A 17,500-nucleotide genomic window follows, 5' to 3' on the forward strand; every position below is an offset into this window, starting at 1 on the left:
GAGCATCAAAATTCCAGTTCCTCATCCAAAACCTTCCTGTTGCATCCTGCTCTGTGTGGACTCTCTCGTCAAATCAGCCCCCGGGGTTCAATAGTGTCGACATCCGTCTTTCTCAGATCCGTCTGCGTAGTTAAGTCCACATTAGCCCGTTCGGTCTCCCCCCTTCAGCCCGTTGGCATAGGATGTTGAGGACGACTCTCATAATGAAGTTGTTTAGATGCTACAGACGAGCGTACGGGACAGGACGCCGTCCCGCCCTCCTCGCGGCCTCAGGACACCTCAGACCCGTTCATCCAGATCATTTGGACGACTCGAGAGACGAGGGACAGATTCTGCGTCACTGCCTGAAGCTGACTCGAGCGTGAAGGGACGTTGACTGAAACACTGCGTCTCTCCTCTGTCTTGTGTCCTGTGAAACGCTGATCGGACGAAAGCTGCCGCAGGTTACCATAACCAAAACCTGCGACCTATTGGAACTAGCTGCCAATCTGCATCAACGCCCCAACGCATCCGGTGCTTTATGGTCTATTTGACTGTAAATGATCCATAATGTACAAAATGAACATCGTGTGACGAAGAAGACTTGCAACTAAAGATTGAACCATAAACTCCTCAAGTAAATGTTTGACTGACGTTTTGAATCAAGTGAGAAGTAGAGTCGCCCTCTGCTGGTCAGTGTAGGTTGAACAGGCACTTGTGTGCTACTCACCTGAGGTAGTTGACTTTTGGCTCGGCCGCCCTGGAGGCCCATGACCTTCTTCTCTGGTCCCAGACTGATGTTGTAGAGAGACTGCAGAGCAGCTGCTGCCGCCTGCGCTTTCGCCAGTCTTTTACTGTGACCGCACCCCTCAAACACCCTCCCCTCCACCCTGACCACCATGACAAAGTTCCTCATCGGCCTGCCGTGGACTCTTTCGGCCAGACACATGTACCTGACCGCCGGCCGCAGCTCGTGGAGCAGCGCCACTGGGCTGAGGTGCTCCAAGAGCGAGGTGCCGAGGGCCCGTCTCTTTGGATTGGTTGAGGAGACCAAGTCCAGTGTGAGATGAACAAGTCCTTTGTGGTTGTAAATACTGGAGAACACCCTCTCCGTCGCTGCGTCGCAGTGCAGGAGATTGCGGCGTTGCAACGGCGACGCCTCAGGGACGTCCAGTTTATCTGCCGTGAAATCCGTGGGAGTGCTGGTGAAGTGGGCCATGACGGCGTGGGCCTGCGAGGCATTGGGGAACTGGATGAACGAGCGGAGAGCCAGCTCTGCAGCCCGCATCTTGGCCTGCTTCTTTGTCGGCCCCCGGCCCTCAAAGCGCAGGCCGTTCACCTCCACGCCCACAGAAAACAGCGGGGCGTGCAGGGGGCCCGTCTTGGACATGAGCTCATACCGCAGCCCGGGTCGCAGCTCGTTCAGCTGCACCAGCGCGTTCTTCTGCGTGACGGCCCAGGCGGCGCGTTTACAAGTCGGGTGGCTTTGGCGGAGCGGCCGCTCGTTTCCGTCCACCAGCGGCTGCTTCCTCTTCGCGGCCCTCGGCCTGCGTCGGGGGGAAGTTGTGCAAAACGCTGATGGGCGGTGCTTTCGTAGCAGGTCGCCGTCCGCCTGGATCTTATCATCCTGGTTCTCTTTGACCTCCAAACTGCTTGTGCCTGCGGACAGATGGAAATCAATCAACTGTTTGGGTGAGCGGAACATTTTCACCTGTTTCAGAGATGAACAGGTTTGACCGTTGTGCTCAGAAGCGAGGGGTTTCTTTAAGTAGTAGGGCCAGAAAGCGATTTTAATCCAGTACGTTTTTTGGAACAATCAGCACTCAGGGGTTTTGGCCTCATGATGGTCTCACATGCCCGAGGCTGCAGTGTGGTAAAATCATCAACGACAACAACAAAGAGACCACGGTCGTCCACGAACACGTCAACGGTGTTTGTGTGATTACTCTCACTGCCGCATACTGAAGAGTCTGTTTGATCCTTTGACCTAAAGGCCTTAAGTCTGCGCCACAATGGCGGCTTAACTGACCAATGGACCAACGCTGCCACGCTGCTAGCATGCAGTCATTTGAAATATATGCTACAAGGATGTTGCGCCAAGTAGCCAGAAAAAACTATTATCCAAGTAGACTTGGTAGCAAAGCATGTATATATATATATATATATATATATATATATATATATATATATATATATATATACATATATATATATATATATATATATATATATATATATATATATATATATATATATATATACTTGAATGTGGTGAAAACAAGGCACCAAAATAATCAGTAAACTCTAATTGTAACATGATACTTATAGGCTACTTTTCCCGCGTCAACATTTTTACTGGCAGGAAGAAAATAGTCATTTTTCAAAGTGAAAGAAGGAAAAAACATTAACTTGAATTGTCGACGTCCTCGGCCGACGATGCTCCAGCATCCCAGTGTCGGACGGGAAGGATGAGGGCTGATAACATGTCGCCTGCTTCTGGAAAGAACAGAATCACAAACGCACAAAAAGGTTTGAGCATCATGTAGTATCACAAAGGGGCGGATGCAGTATTATGTATATTTAGTACAGTAAGGAAATGTTTAGAAACGGATTCTCCATTTCCTTCCAGTGGTTTTTCCACCGGAGATTTTTCCAGGTCACAATTAAGCAAAAACTAGTTTTAACGGCTCCGTAACAAAATAGTTGTTTATGATCGGAAATTTAACCAAAACAAATTCTGTCAGAAGTTATATTGTTAATACGATTTTCTTGAATTTCACAAATAGATATATAATGATTGGAATGAAAAAAATCTATTGCTGGTCAAACTATGATAATAACGGTTTAACTGTTTAAGACTGATGTCGTAAAGTTCCGTAAAGTCCCGTTCAAGGGGTCGACCCCTTGAACGGGACTTTACGGAACTTTACGACATCAGAAACGTCAACACGACCACGAAGCATCACAGACGCAAAACACTTCTGACGCGTCGGTCTTTCTGTTTCTGGGCCCGACGAGGCGACGCTCACACGGAATGTGTCGTCTTCCTCGAAGGGGCGGATCCAGGAATGTTTCATGATCCAAATCAATCCAATTAAAAACCTCAAGTTCATTCACACAACCTCTCCTCCCCCTGCTTCAGACTAATTATACTGTTATATCTTCCTGGAACTGGAAACTGTAACTGATCATCTGCTGATGGCCGCAGGCTCTGGAACCAATGACCCCATTTATCCCCAGTTACATTCATCCGCCGCTCGGCCTCCGGTTAACGGCCTCGGCTCAGCAAAGGGCCGAAAACTCGCCTCACTGCAAAACATGAACACCAGGAGATATGGGCGGCGGCAGTTATGTTTGATATCTACCGTTTATGCCATATCAATACCCGTCAGCCGAAAGCATAAATGTTATGAACCAACATTAAATAATAATGTGCCACTGTGAGACACTTCATCAGTCGCTGTTCAGGCCGTGATCATCTGCACGTACTGGTTTACTGTCCGCAGGAGGCAAAGTGACTGGATCAGATATCAGGAGAAATGAGAAGTGAAATCTGATACGACTCTTTACAGTAAACAAACCAAATAATTGCCTATTTACATATCTACTAAGCCTTGATCATCATATTTTTATGTTCATTTATTAATTGTACAGTTTACAGTTCAATTTGTTTTTTGCTGTGAGAAATGAAACAGCAGTATTCCATAACTAGCTATGTACAGTATGTCTTCCTTCAGGGGAGTTGATCATTTGTTTCACAGTGGAGTGTGAGTATTAGATGGCTGGGTTAAGCAAAGTACACCCTGAACGATGCATTATCGATATGATGGGGAAAAGATTGTATCAGATTAGTATCGGACCGGTATGGGCAGATATGGTCCCGTCCAGTCCGCAGTTGACACGTTCTGCAGCATCGTGGGTGACGGTGGTTCTGGAGGACACACCAACAGTCATCAGTGTAATGAGGAGTGCAGACTAAACGGTTCCGCATTAACCTTGCACCTTGCAGTTATATTGGGCGTGTGATGCCATTAGGCGCTGGGCCGGTGTGAGCGAGGAGCCGCGATGTGAATGTAATGATGTGAGTCTGGAGCTGGTGACGGCGGCAGGTGGAGGTGGAGGTGGAGGTGTTTAAACGACCTGCATCATCATCACGGCTGATGGCGGCCATTTATTTCAGGAGGGAAAAAGATCGTAACTGTGTTTGTCTTTGGGTCACATCGCGCCGTCCCACACTTTCTGTCATCTTCACTTACTCGTTCATCTCTCACTCGATTTCCCCCTCAGACACATACACACACACACACACACACACTCACACAGACACACACACACTGTCACACACACACACACACACACTGTAACACACACACACACACACACACACACTGTAACACACACACTCGCTCACACACACACACACACTGTAAAACACACACTCGCTCACACACACACACACACTGTCACACACACTCGCTCACGCACACACACACACACACTGTAACACACACACACACACACACACACACACACACACACACACACACACTCGCTCACACACACACATACACACACAAACTGTAACACACACTGTTACACACACACGCACACTGTAACACACACACACACACACACAAACTGTAACACACACACTGTAACACACACACTCGCTCACACACACACACACACACACTCGCTCACACACACACACACTGTAACACACACACACTCGCTCACACACACACACACACACACACTGTAACACACACACACACACACTCGCTCACACACACACACACACACACACACACACTGTAACACACACTGTAACACACACACACACACACACACACACTGTAACACACACACACTAACACACACACTGTAACACACACACTCGCTCACACACACACACACACACACACTGTAACACACACACTGTAACACACACACTCGCTCACACACACACACACACACACACACACACTCGCTCACACACACACATACACACACAAACTGTAACACACACTGTTACACACACACGCACACTGTAACACACACACACACACACACAAACTGTAACACACACACTGTAACACACACACTCGCTCACACACACACACACACACACTCGCTCACACACACACACACACACACTGTAACACACACACACTCGCTCACACACACACACACACACACACACTGTAACACACACACACACACACTCGCTCACACACACACACACACACACACACACACTGTAACACACACTGTAACACACACACACACACACACTGTAACACACACACTCGCTCACACACACACACACACACTGTCACACACACACACACACACACTGTAACACACACACACACACACACACACACTGTAACACACACACTCGCTCACACACACACACACACTGTAAAACACACACTCGCTCACACACACACACACACTGTCACACACACTCGCTCACGCACACACACACACACACACACTGTAACACACACACACACACACACACACACACACACACACACACACACACTCGCTCACACACAGCACTTCATTGACTCACACCCATTTTGTGAATTGCAGCATTAGACTCTGCACTTGATGTAACCAGAGGTTAACCAGGTTGCGACGTGATGAATTGTTTTTGGCCTAATCTACCTGTGAGCTCCATCGAGAGCGAAAAGTGCAAAGCGGATTTTTTTTTATGTCGCTGCAATTTAGAGATGAGATGTGAAAACAAGTGAGAGAACAAAGATCCCGCGCCGCCCTGGACGAGTGAACCAGGTCGACCAGAATGTCGACCTTACACTGACAAACGAATGTGTTCATATGAAGTAGTAGTAGTGAAGAACAGTGTTTGTGGTACCAATTGTTCAATTATCATTTTAAAATATAGAAATATTTCACTTTTACTTGGTAGGACTGTTCCCTGGGGGCGTAACTCCAGACGTGTAACTTCTGAAGCTGAACGCTGGCGCAGGCGGGCGCGTGAGGAGGTAGAAAGTAGAACAGCCGCGACTAATTCGGCTTTGTAACGACAGCGTTTGAACCTGTGAGCGGCAACGACGCTGGAATTTCAAGTCCAACGTCTTCAGCAGTCACTGGTCACAACCGACCGGCAACGCGAGCGCCTTCTTCACGAGAAAGTCATGAGAGCATGTCTGCGATCGGCGGCGTCACGGAGGTTATGTTTTCACCCCCGTCCGTCTGGATCACGCAAAGAACAGGGAAGAGGATGGAACAGGGAAGAGGATGGAACAGGGAAGAGGATGGAACAGGGAAGAGGATGGAACAGGAAGAGGATGGAACAGGGAAGAGGATGGAACAGGGAAGACGATGGAACAGGGAAGAGGATGGAACAGGAAGAGGATGGAACAGGGAAGAGGATGGAACAGGGAAGACGATGGAACAGGGAAGACGATGGAACAGGGAAGAGGATGGAACAGGAAGAGGATGGAACAGGGAAGAGGATGGAACAGGGAAGACGATGGAACAGGGAAGACGATGGAACAGGGAAGAGGATGGAACAGGAAGAGGATGGAACAGGGAAGAGGATGGAACAGGAAGAGGATGGAACAGGAAGAGGATGGAACAGGGAAGAGGATGGAACAGGAAGAGGATGGAACAGGGAAGACGATGGAACAGGAAGAGGATGGAACAGGGAAGAGGATGGAACAGGGAAGACGATGGAACAGGGAAGAGGATGGAACAGGAAGAGGATGGAACAGGGAAGAGGATGGAACAGGGAAGAGGATGGAACAGGGAAGACGATGGAACAGGGAAGAGGATGGAACAGGGAAGAGGATGGAACAGGGAAGAGGATGGAACAGGGAAGAGGATGGAACAGGGAAGAGGATGGAACAGGAAGAGGATGGAACAGGGAAGAGGATGGAACAGGGAAGACGATGGAACAGGGAAGACGATGGAACAGGGAAGAGGATGGAACAGGGAAGAGGATGGAACAGGAAGAGGATGGAACAGGGAAGAGGATGGAACAGGGAAGAGGATGGAACAGGAAGAGGATGGAACAGGGAAGAGGATGGAACAGGGAAGACGATGGAACAGGAAGAGGATGGAACAGGAAGAGGATGGAACAGGGAAGAGGATGGAACAGGGAAGACGATGGAACAGGGAAGACGATGGAACAGGGAAGAGGATGGAACAGGGAAGACGATGGAACAGGGAAGAGGATGGAACAGGAAGAGGATGGAACAGGGAAGAACCCGTGACATTTTTGGCCCAAATCTAGATAAAAAAAAGAACAAAGCGTTCCTATAGGGTAAAGGCGAGTGTCGAGAGTGTGAGTTCTCTTTGGAGGTTTTTTTAAAAGCCCCTAATCCCGTGTCTCATTTGATGATCCGTTGCATTATGTCAAATATACAGTAGGTTGAAAAAAACAACAAGAAAACTGTTGTGTCTCTTCCTGTCATATGGTTTCTATTGCGAGACATACGGATTATTGGTTATTAGTATTGCCAATAACAAGAAGAGTCTCTCAAAGATTTTTGCACTGCTGGTTCAGAGAGTTCCTAAGTCTGTAAAATACAATTCAATACAAATGAATTCAATACCAGGAGCGGGGGTCGAACCCACGCGAGCATTCGCCCGTTGGATCTTAAGTCCGACGCCTTGACCTCTCGGCCCTCCTGGTTCTTAACTCCAACAGGAAGTGCAAAACAAATTAAATAAAGAAGATTTTAGTACGTTGCGGAACAATCACTCTGAGCCAAATTCCCTGCATAGAGACAAAAGAGGAACAGGGAGATTTGAATGGCTTCATATTCCACAGCGCTCGTGTCGATCAAACCTCAGGAGCAGAGTTTCTCCATCCAACCGTCGTTAATGAACCTTATTTAATAGAATAATGAAATTAGGCATGGCAGAGGGGAAACGAAAAGCACCCGCTCACTGTCCGGTGTGTGTGTGTGTGTGTGTGTGTGTGTGTGTGTGTGTGTGTGTGTGTGTGTGTGTGCGCGCGTGCGTGTGTGCGTGTGCGTGTGTGCGTGTGTGTGTGTGTGGTCTGACAGCTGTGGATAATCTCATTTGCTGAGCGTAATTAATGGCAAGCGCGTTTCATTTACTTGTAATGTGGACTGTCTTTCCTCAAGGGCAAAGAAATATGGAAAACTTTCTGTAATGGTTTCTCAAGCGAGTGCCTCGATACTGTTTCTGATATTTGTAACCGTAGAAACAGTAGGTTTATTATTTCCTCGTCGGATCCCATTTCCTAGACACCGTCTTACTCATCACGTCAGGTACTTTCCCGTTGTTTAAATGAGCCTGAGGGTTTTTTTGTGTGGAAATTTTAGTACTTGTGAGAGTACAGAAAGCTGTGATGGCCGAGTGGTTAAGGCGTTGGATTCGAAATCCAATGGGAGTTTCCCGCGCAGGTTCAAATCCTGCTCACAGCGAGGCCACGCCCATCAAAGTTCCCTTGGTCGTGTTCACTCATCTGAGGGATCAACGAGGCGTTTAGCAGTTTGGGGTTTTTGGGACTAGATGTAGAATTGGGGGCGTGGTCTGACTGAGCGCTCGTCCACCTTCGCCTGCGACCGTGCACCGATTGGACGGCACCAGCTGTCAATCACACTGTATCCATGCCCCGATACATCCGGTGCTTTATGGTCTGTCTGACTGTAAATGAACCATAATGTACAAAATGAACATCATGTATTGAAGAAGACTTCAAATTAGAGATTGAACCATAAACTCCTCAGGAAAATGTTTTACTGACGTTATGGATCAAGTGAGTCATTTTCTCATAGAGTCGCCCTCTGCTGTATATGTTGTATATTTGTTGTGCTGAGCACTGGGACCTGACAACGTGACGATTTCTTTCTTTACATGTGGATGTTGGGAATGACGATAAAGAACCTTGAAAGTGGAGCGAAGCGATGACAGATTCTTGATTTTGTTCAAGATCCATCCATCGTCTTCCACTTCATCCATCAGGGGTCACGGGGGGTGGAGTCAATCCCAGCTGACGTTGGGCGAGAGGCGGGGTTCACCCTGGACAGGTCTCCAGCCTATCACAGGGCCACATACAGAGACAAACAACCATTCACTCTCACATTCACACCTACGGTCAATCTAGAGTCTCCAATGAACCTGACCCCATTCTCATGTCTCTGGACTGTGGGAGGAAGACGGAGAACCGGCTAACCACTACACCAGCGTGCAGCCCTTTATTCAAGATAAGAATTTGACTCGACGTGAATCAGAGAAATCAAAGTTTCTTCAAACGTGTGGTGGAGCGTCCAGCTGTGATGGCCGAGTGGTTAAGGGATTGGACTCGAAATCCAATGGGGTTCTAACTCTGCTCACAACGACGTGGCCAGTAAACCTGGATGAGTGTCAGCTAGTACGCTGTGAACACGTTACACTCGGTGGCCTAGTTTGTTGACTCAAATTGTTTGAAACCATCGTAACAAATGTTCCAGCGTTGCTGATCTGACAGTGTGTAATTTCTAGTGGTGAAGTTGCAAACCGCAACCCACTGATTCCTCTTCCGGTTTCCGGCAGCGCTGAAACTTCGATGCGTGTTCCGGACTGTTTATCCATTTTGGGCGACCGTATTCAACGCGACGTCGCAAACATGGCGACGCACACGGAAGTCGGGTTCACCTGTGTAACTTAAATAAACTCATTTTAAAGTGTGTAACTTTTGTAATTTTCTTGTGACATCTGGTGGTAAAGTTTCAAACAGCAACTGACTGAGCGACCGACAGGGGACACTTTATGGCGGCGCACCGCTGATTCCATTTCCGGTTTCTGGCAGAGTCTGAAAATTCAACGTGAACGTGACGTGTTCTGGTTGTTTCCTTCAACAACCGTATTCAACAGGACGTAGAAACATGGAGACTCACACGGAGGTCGGTCCACCTCATGGAACTATATTTAACTCTTATATGAACAGAGTTATGGACAATATAATCGATGTCTTTCAATAAGTTATTCTGAATATTACACACTGTAGCTTTAAAAATCTAATATTTCACTTTCCCTAGGTGGAAGTTGACAAACTGGAGAGCGAACCACGGAGCTCACGTCTCTCGGCCTCGGGCGCATCAGCTCATCAAATCGCACTTAAGCGACGGAGCCGCGCAGCGAAAAATGCTGCTTTCAAATCAACAGGCTGATGATCATTATTTGGAAAATGAGCGATGAAATTACTGCCTGGAACATACGGTGGTGTGCAATGAAAATGAAATGAGAGATAATAACTACGACGGCGATAATCCACGACCGGCTGTCGGCTGCTGACAATGGCCTCGTTTCAACTTCTGATGCGCCGCTCGCCTGCTGCTCCACTGTCACTTCCTCACGGTGAGAGATTGGGTTTCGTTTGTCTCTGAACGTGGAACTCTTTGTTGTTAGTTGATTTTTAGCTTTTTGGGTGAAGCTGAATGAGACTGTTGCATTTTACCCTCCAGTAACCAACACACCCTGGCGTTTCCGTTCCTTCACTACTCACCTGTAGCCGCTCCCATTTCCTGTTCCTGTTTCCTGCCAGTAGACCCATTATATGTTTAGTGTACGGGGGGGTATTAGTGCCAGTCATAAGAAAAAAAAATGAGGGGGAAGATTCTTTTTATTTTTTTAACATTTCGAGATTAAAGTCGCACATCGTGACCCGGAAGCTCTTTTCAGCACCAAACAACCGGATGTTGATGCTTTGTTAGCCAGTTTGCTAAGCTAACGCTAGCTGCTAACCAAGTTGCTGAATCTGGAAAAGACGCCGGGGAGACAACGAGTGTTTGCAACATGAACGTCGACGTGCGTCCTGACACGATCACGTTCAACTGCAAACAACCGTTGATGAATTTCGAGAGGCGCACAGTTAGCGGAGCTTCGCTGTCGCACGTCCACGTTAACTAACGTTAGCGAAGCTACGCTAGCTTCGCTATCGTTAGTTAACGTGCGACAGCTGAACTGGAAACACAACACGGACGTTTAGGGCTGTTTCAACTTTAATCTCCACATTTTGACTTTAATCTCGAAATGTTAAATAAATAAATAAAATCTTCCCCCTCATTTTTTCCTTCTCATGCGTGGCACTGATACTCTTCTGCAGTAGTGAGCGTTTTTTACAGTTATTTATGTTTTGGGATTTTTTTGGCCTGTTTTGCTCGTTTCCTTCTTGTTTGACCTTTTTATGACTCGCCAGTGTTACAGTGAAGCCTGTGAAGTTAACTTCTGCCAATCTCTGCCGTCTCAGCCACAAATTCACGTCCCTCAGTCGTGCTCACGGCTCTGTAAGGTCGTACCATAGACTCTAAAGATGGATGGTATGTCTCCACTTCCTTCAAACGGCCGCTGCCATCTTGCACTTTCGACGTGGTGTTGAGCCGCGCTATCAAGTTAATTGAAATGCATCATATATGAACCACAAAAGTGGGTGGGATTCATCCTGGGTTCAGTAGCATGTCCTGTTGTGCCATGTTCAAGTCTCGGTACAGAGCAGACAACGTACGAGTCGGTCATGTACAGGTTAAAAATATTATGCAAAGACATTGTGCCCTTAAAATTGGGCTTCAATAACTTTGAGTGAGATGTCCGTGTTTGTCTCGTTGTTGGATGTCGGCCGCCTCGTTCACGTGGCTTTTTCCGAAATTCTCAATTTGAGTGAAGCTTCTCTGAAAGCTCAGGCCAAAACATATGAAATGAGAGACGACCATTAAATAGAATGGACTGCAATTTTCCTAAAAACATCTCAGACTGACCCGGGCATTCGAAAAAAAGGAAAAAAGACCCGTAATGTCCAGACAGAGTATTGTGTTGTCTTCAGAAAAGCTTCTGTGTCAGCGATCTGTGGAAAAATCACTCTGATTCAACAGCATCGACAATTAGTCGGGTTAGTTTATGTTTTTTTTAGATCCTCTTAAATGACTGACACTGAAGCAGGGCCATCGACAAGGAACCTGCAAATTAGCCACTAATGAGAAAAATGCTGTTTCTGAACGACATCTAAGGAATCATTGCCATTTAAATATAATATTATATATATATATATATATATATATACATATATACATATATATATATATATATGGGCCAATATATCATTATCTGAATTTTTTTACTTCCTCATAACTGGCATTGCTTCCCCAAATATCCACTTCATTTCTGGTTCCAGTTTTTTATTCGTGTCAATTTGGCGAAACTGTGATCAAACAAGTTTATTTATTGTCATTCTGCTCATGGGACATGAAGGAACGAAATACAGTTCTCAGGTTTGGTAATAATAATAATAATAATATAGTGCTATATGTAGTGAGAAATAATAAACATGACATTAAAACATTAAAAAAATCATTTCAAGGAAATACAATACCATTATAGTAACTCGGTGTGCGATTAACCCCTAAGTCGGAGATCCGTAAATTATTATTTTCACTTCGTTTGGCACCATCAACATTTCTTTTGACCCTCCAGTCCGACTAAAGTTCCTCTTGCATCTCAGCTCGTGGTCTCCCCTTCCCCTTTGGCTTCTGGCATTTAGGATTCAAACACTATGCAGAGGGAGATTTTTCATGAAAACCTTTTGTGGCATATTCAGCCGCAGCGAGGATCAAAACTCAGAAAACATCTGCAGCGTTAGCAACAGTTGCCGTCGCGCGGAGCTTCAGACCCCTCACCCCGTGCGGAGCCGGAGACTTTACCCGCCGAGCATCGCTGCAATTAAGTTAAATGGGCACACAAACCATATTGTTAATGTTGTCATGGAGCCAGAGCCCCGGAGAAGGGTGCAGATTGACGAATCCATCAGTGAAATTGCACACTGACACGCCCCACTAAGTTTGACTGCACCACGGAGCTCACTTACCCAAAGAGGCCCCTCCAATATACAGACCATGTCCAAACGCGCGACACGTCATCGGGGAAATCCACTGATGGGCTCATCGCAGACGGCAGCTGCTCGTCGAATGTTGCAGAATCATAATCCGGGCTAAAAGCCGGACGACTAAATTGTTTCTCTGACTGGATTCAACGGCCAACAAATGACAGTTTGTTAATTGGACTGAAACGTCAGCGGTGCGGAGAAAAGTCCTGATGATCAGAGTGATTTCGTTGTGTGCCCAACAGGCAACAGGCACCTATCGATCTCATTCATCCACAACCATGATCCTTCCATCCCTTCGACCCCTCGTCCCTCATCCCTGCCCAGTATCCCCCATCATCTCAATAACTTTAATATCCATAACTTTGCAGGTGTGCTCTTTGTTGGTGAGATGACTAAATATGAGATAAAATCATTAAAGCTACAGGGTGTAATATTTAGAAGAACTTATTCACAGAAGTTGAATATATTGTCCATAACTCTGTGTTCATATGAGTTAAATCTAGTTCCATGAGGTGGACCGACCTCCGTGTGAGTCTCTATGTTTCTACGTCGTGTTGAATACGCTTGTTGAACTAAACGCTCCAGAATATGTCGCGTTCACGTAGAATTTTCAGACGCTGCCGGAAACAGGAAACGGAATCAGCGGTGCGTCACCATAAAGTGTCCCCTGTCGGTCGCTCAGTTGGTTGCGGTTTGCAACTTAACCTCCAGATGCCGCCAGAAACATTACAGACTGGCGCTTTAAATGTATAATCTTGATAAAATAAATAGTATCTTTCTCCATTACATTCTACAATAAATTTAAATATTGCGCTGCTTCATCTTATACTTGTCAATGAGTATTCGTTTGTGTCTTTTTTTGAAAACTTTAACATCATTGCAAATTCTCGTTTGCGCATCAAAATTTTCCGAGGCTGAACACGAGATGAAATCATTGAGTTGAATCCTCAATTTTGAACAGAAGTGACGCGGTGACATCATGTGACTCGAAGCAACGGAAAAAACACAGACACCCTGTTGATGTACCGCCAGATGAGGGCGAGAGCTGCAGACGCCACCTCTGTTTCTGAAACGACAGCTGGGCTGGAAAGTGCCGCACGTCGCCGGACACAGCGGAGGCTAAGTGCATTCTGGTTCATTGTGGATTTTGAGGAGCTGCGCCGGGTGATTTGTTTTTACGGAGAGGACGCGTTCACTGCAGCAGCACAAAAAAAAGAAAAGGCCAGTGGGTCATTAATGAAAGTGCAATGGGCTCAGCGCACTTTGAATAACCACTGGACTTAATACAAAAGCCATCACGGAGTAATCTGCCGCATTTCCCCGGGATTAGCATGCGGAGAACAATGCCGCTTTAATCCTCAACAGCCGACCTGTTGCCCCGACGACTGTAATTATGATTACCAGAGCTGGCGTCGTGACGATCACGCACACGCAGGACGCGCGTGGCACCGAGTGACGCCCGCCGCACTTTCAGGTTCATGCCACTTTTTTTTGCACCAATTTGAGCGGCGGATACTCGGACACACAGTGTGAGTGTGAAATATGAGCTGGTGTCAAATCTACACTGACACGTTTGTGTCTCGTGTTTTCCCTCGGAAGCATCGACCTCCACTCAACACATTTCAACTAACTTGCCTCCAGCGCCACCGTCGGGTCAAAGTGTCAGTTTGTCCGTGAGTTTTAGTTCATGATTAAAAACATGCAAAAGAAGTTCATTCCTGAAGTTTTTCTTTAAATGAAACGAGGACTGAACGTGTCATATGCTGTTCAGACTTTGGTAGAAATGCACCAACCCGCCTTCATCCCCTTTATTTATTTGATCATGTCCAACAAGTCCTACAACCTCAGGTTGTGTAGGTCGTTCAGTCGCCGTCGTTTCATGAAGCAGCAGGAGATATGCCACACATTAAAAATAGATTAATAGTAGATTAATAATAACAGCCTATTATTACGTGCCGATGCTGTGGTGAAGCGTTGGTTAGGCTTAGGAATAAAAAACACTTATTTCTAGTTAAAGATGGTTTGATCTGGGTTGAAACAATCACTCAGAGAGGACGTTCGACATCACGGTCACAAAAATCAACACGAGTCGAATGAAGTTGCTGTACAAAACACACTTGAGTGACTGTAAAACACTACGAAAGCATTGCAGCAGTCATTTGCGACGCACAGCTGCGGTTAGATGACATGTGAGCAACGCCGGATGAATGTTGTGAAGTTGTATCGAAGCGTATATTATATTATATAATATATTATATTGACCACATTGTAAATACAAATTAGTGTTTATTTTAATGTAACAAAGTCACGGCAACACCGAGCCCACGTGAGTTATAGTTTAATATACTGGTATTTAATTAAAAAAAGCCTCGTATAAGAGAACGTACTGAACTTATAGAGGATAATCTGCCATATTTAAAAAAAGATATTAGTGTCACATTCTCCACATGAACTTCACCACAGACGCCTGTCGCACTGACCTTTGCCTTTACTCCTCCTCCTCCTCTTCCTCTTGGACTTCCCTGTCACATCTGACCTCTCCATGTCTCTGCAGCAGGTCTCATGTGCAGCAGGTCTCATGTGCAGCAGGTCTCATCTCATGTGCAGCAGGTCTCATCTCATGTGCAGCAGGTCTCATGTGCAGCAGGTCCTCCCCTCGCCTCGTCTCTCTCCTCTATTATATTTCCAGGGGCGGTTTGTCCTCCGCTGCTTCTTCTCTTCTGTCCGTCTGAAACGAACGCTCGGGGACGACTGCAGCTCTGCAGCGTGAAGCCCTGCACACTGACTTCCCCCTGCTGGAGGCGGCTGTTGTGTTGTGACATCATGAGGACGGTCGTGGCTCAGCATCACAGAGCTTTGTGGCATCAGCCGGTGGGAAGCGGCACATTTTTGAGAAAAAGAGTCAGAGCAAAGAGTCACTGCAGAGTTCTTCGAGGGAAGGTGACAACAGCGAACATGTCGGGAAGGAGTGGAGAAGCCTTTTGAGTATTTCTCCATTAATTAGTGACAAATAAAGTTGAGGAAAAAAATGAATTCTGTGTTTTAACGCTGAACGTTTAACATTCAAACAACGTCTCGATCTGCTTTGTTAGGACAGAAATCTGTCAGATCATTTCAAATGATCTGACAGATTTCGGATTTTGAAACTGTAAATCAGTACAATTTCTCTGGAAAATGGTTTGAATCATATCTTCAGAAAATGATCCAATCAGGAATCCCTCAGGGATCATTGTTTGGACCGATTCTCTTCCATTTATATATAATTCACGTCTCTGAATCATGTCCAGGGGCTGATTCTTCAGATATACGCAGATGACACAGTCATATTGACGCTTATGAAAAAAAAAAGAAGCTGATTCTGTTACAGACCGACTGTCAGATTAAGTAATTATGTCTTACTTTCCCCCTCAAAGTCATAAATTAAAAAGCATCACAGAAGTATCGTGCGTAAAACAATAAATGATTATGATACCTGTAAATACATATTTTTTAAATGAAGATAAAAAGCTTTACATTTCTAATGTATATTCAATTTTCCCAACTAACAATATCATTTTTATGATGTATCCAGTTATACTTTTTTCCTCATAAATCTAAATAAAAACCAATTTTTTTTCTCTGTCAGTTTTCCCTCCAACCAATTTCTCTCTGTCTGACCCCTGTTGACTCAAATACACTTTCTCATGATAATTCTTGCCATGATAATTAAAATATGATTAATCAACAAAATAGATTTATAATCCCCGGGAACCTTCAGCACTAACGACACACACACACACACACACACACACACACACACACACACACATTTGTATGTACCTTATATGGAGCAGTTAATATATACTGCATTCATACAGTAACATTCTACTTTTTCACACGTTCGTACAGTAATACGCACATTAAGAAACATTAAAGCACTGGAATGTAGGTTGGACAGATTCTCCTGCTGAGTTGTTTCTGCAGCAGCAGGAGACAAACTGAGTTTCTCGCCGCGCGTCAACACTTTTATCTTCTGTGTCTCTTCTGCTTTCAGGCTGCAGCGTTGAATAAATGGCTGAATTGAAGAATAACAAGCACAGAACACACTGTCAGGCACGCGTAGCCTTCACGTGTACATGGACGCTTTTTACCTTTGCATGTTTTGTGCTGTGAAACATATTGTCCACGTCGCAGTACGTTCACAAGACAACACAGGAAACAAAGGGACGGCAGCTTTCTGGGTTTTTGAGATGGAAAAAAAGTGAGGAACAATTATAGTTAGAGGGGATTGAATTTCATTGTGATGTGAAATGAAAGACAATTTATTCATTTGTTAAAGGAAATCCTCAATTACTAATTGTCGCACTTCTTTTGCTGGATTTGGTCGCCGTGGTGATTATAAAGCAACACCGCCCCCTGTCAGGTGAGACGGTCGGTCTCACGACTCACCTCCAGGTAACTTCTATTTCTTCTCCCCATATTAATAAATCATTGCTACAAAGGAAATTAACCAACAAGTCAATTAAGGAAATGAGTCAAAAAATTTGCAAAAGTGCACAATGGCGACTTCTGTAAAAGTAAAACCTCAGAAACTTGATTTTACATTTGCTCGAGATGCTAAAGCTTCCAGAGACACCGGACATGCGACGCTTGATTTGGGGGTAAACGTGTGTAAATTGA

General features: G+C 45.6%; 1 protein-coding gene and 1 non-coding gene across 2 annotated transcripts in view; one reads left to right on the top strand and one right to left on the bottom strand.

The window, feature by feature from the left end:
• LOC118310882 (double-stranded RNA-specific editase B2-like) overlaps window positions 1-15,602 on the bottom strand; it is a 24,464-nt gene extending 8,862 nt beyond the window's left edge. The window contains exons 1-3 of the mRNA XM_035634215.2: window positions 15,322-15,602; window positions 2,389-2,475; window positions 710-1,638 (exon numbers count right to left, since the gene is read on the bottom strand). Of these exons, the coding sequence (XP_035490108.1) occupies window positions 710-1,638; window positions 2,389-2,475; window positions 15,322-15,421 (1,116 nt within the window). The 5' untranslated portion in view covers window positions 15,422-15,602. The remainder of the gene's footprint in view (window positions 1-709; window positions 1,639-2,388; window positions 2,476-15,321) is intronic.
• Window positions 8,327-8,408, top strand: trnas-cga. Its single transcript has one exon. It is a non-coding gene; the product is annotated as a tRNA-Ser (tRNA).
• Window positions 15,603-17,500: the final 1,898 nt, after the last annotated feature.

Source organism: Scophthalmus maximus, chromosome 5 (assembly GCF_022379125.1).
Source record: "Scophthalmus maximus strain ysfricsl-2021 chromosome 5, ASM2237912v1, whole genome shotgun sequence".
Lineage (NCBI taxonomy): Eukaryota > Metazoa > Chordata > Actinopteri > Pleuronectiformes > Scophthalmidae > Scophthalmus > Scophthalmus maximus.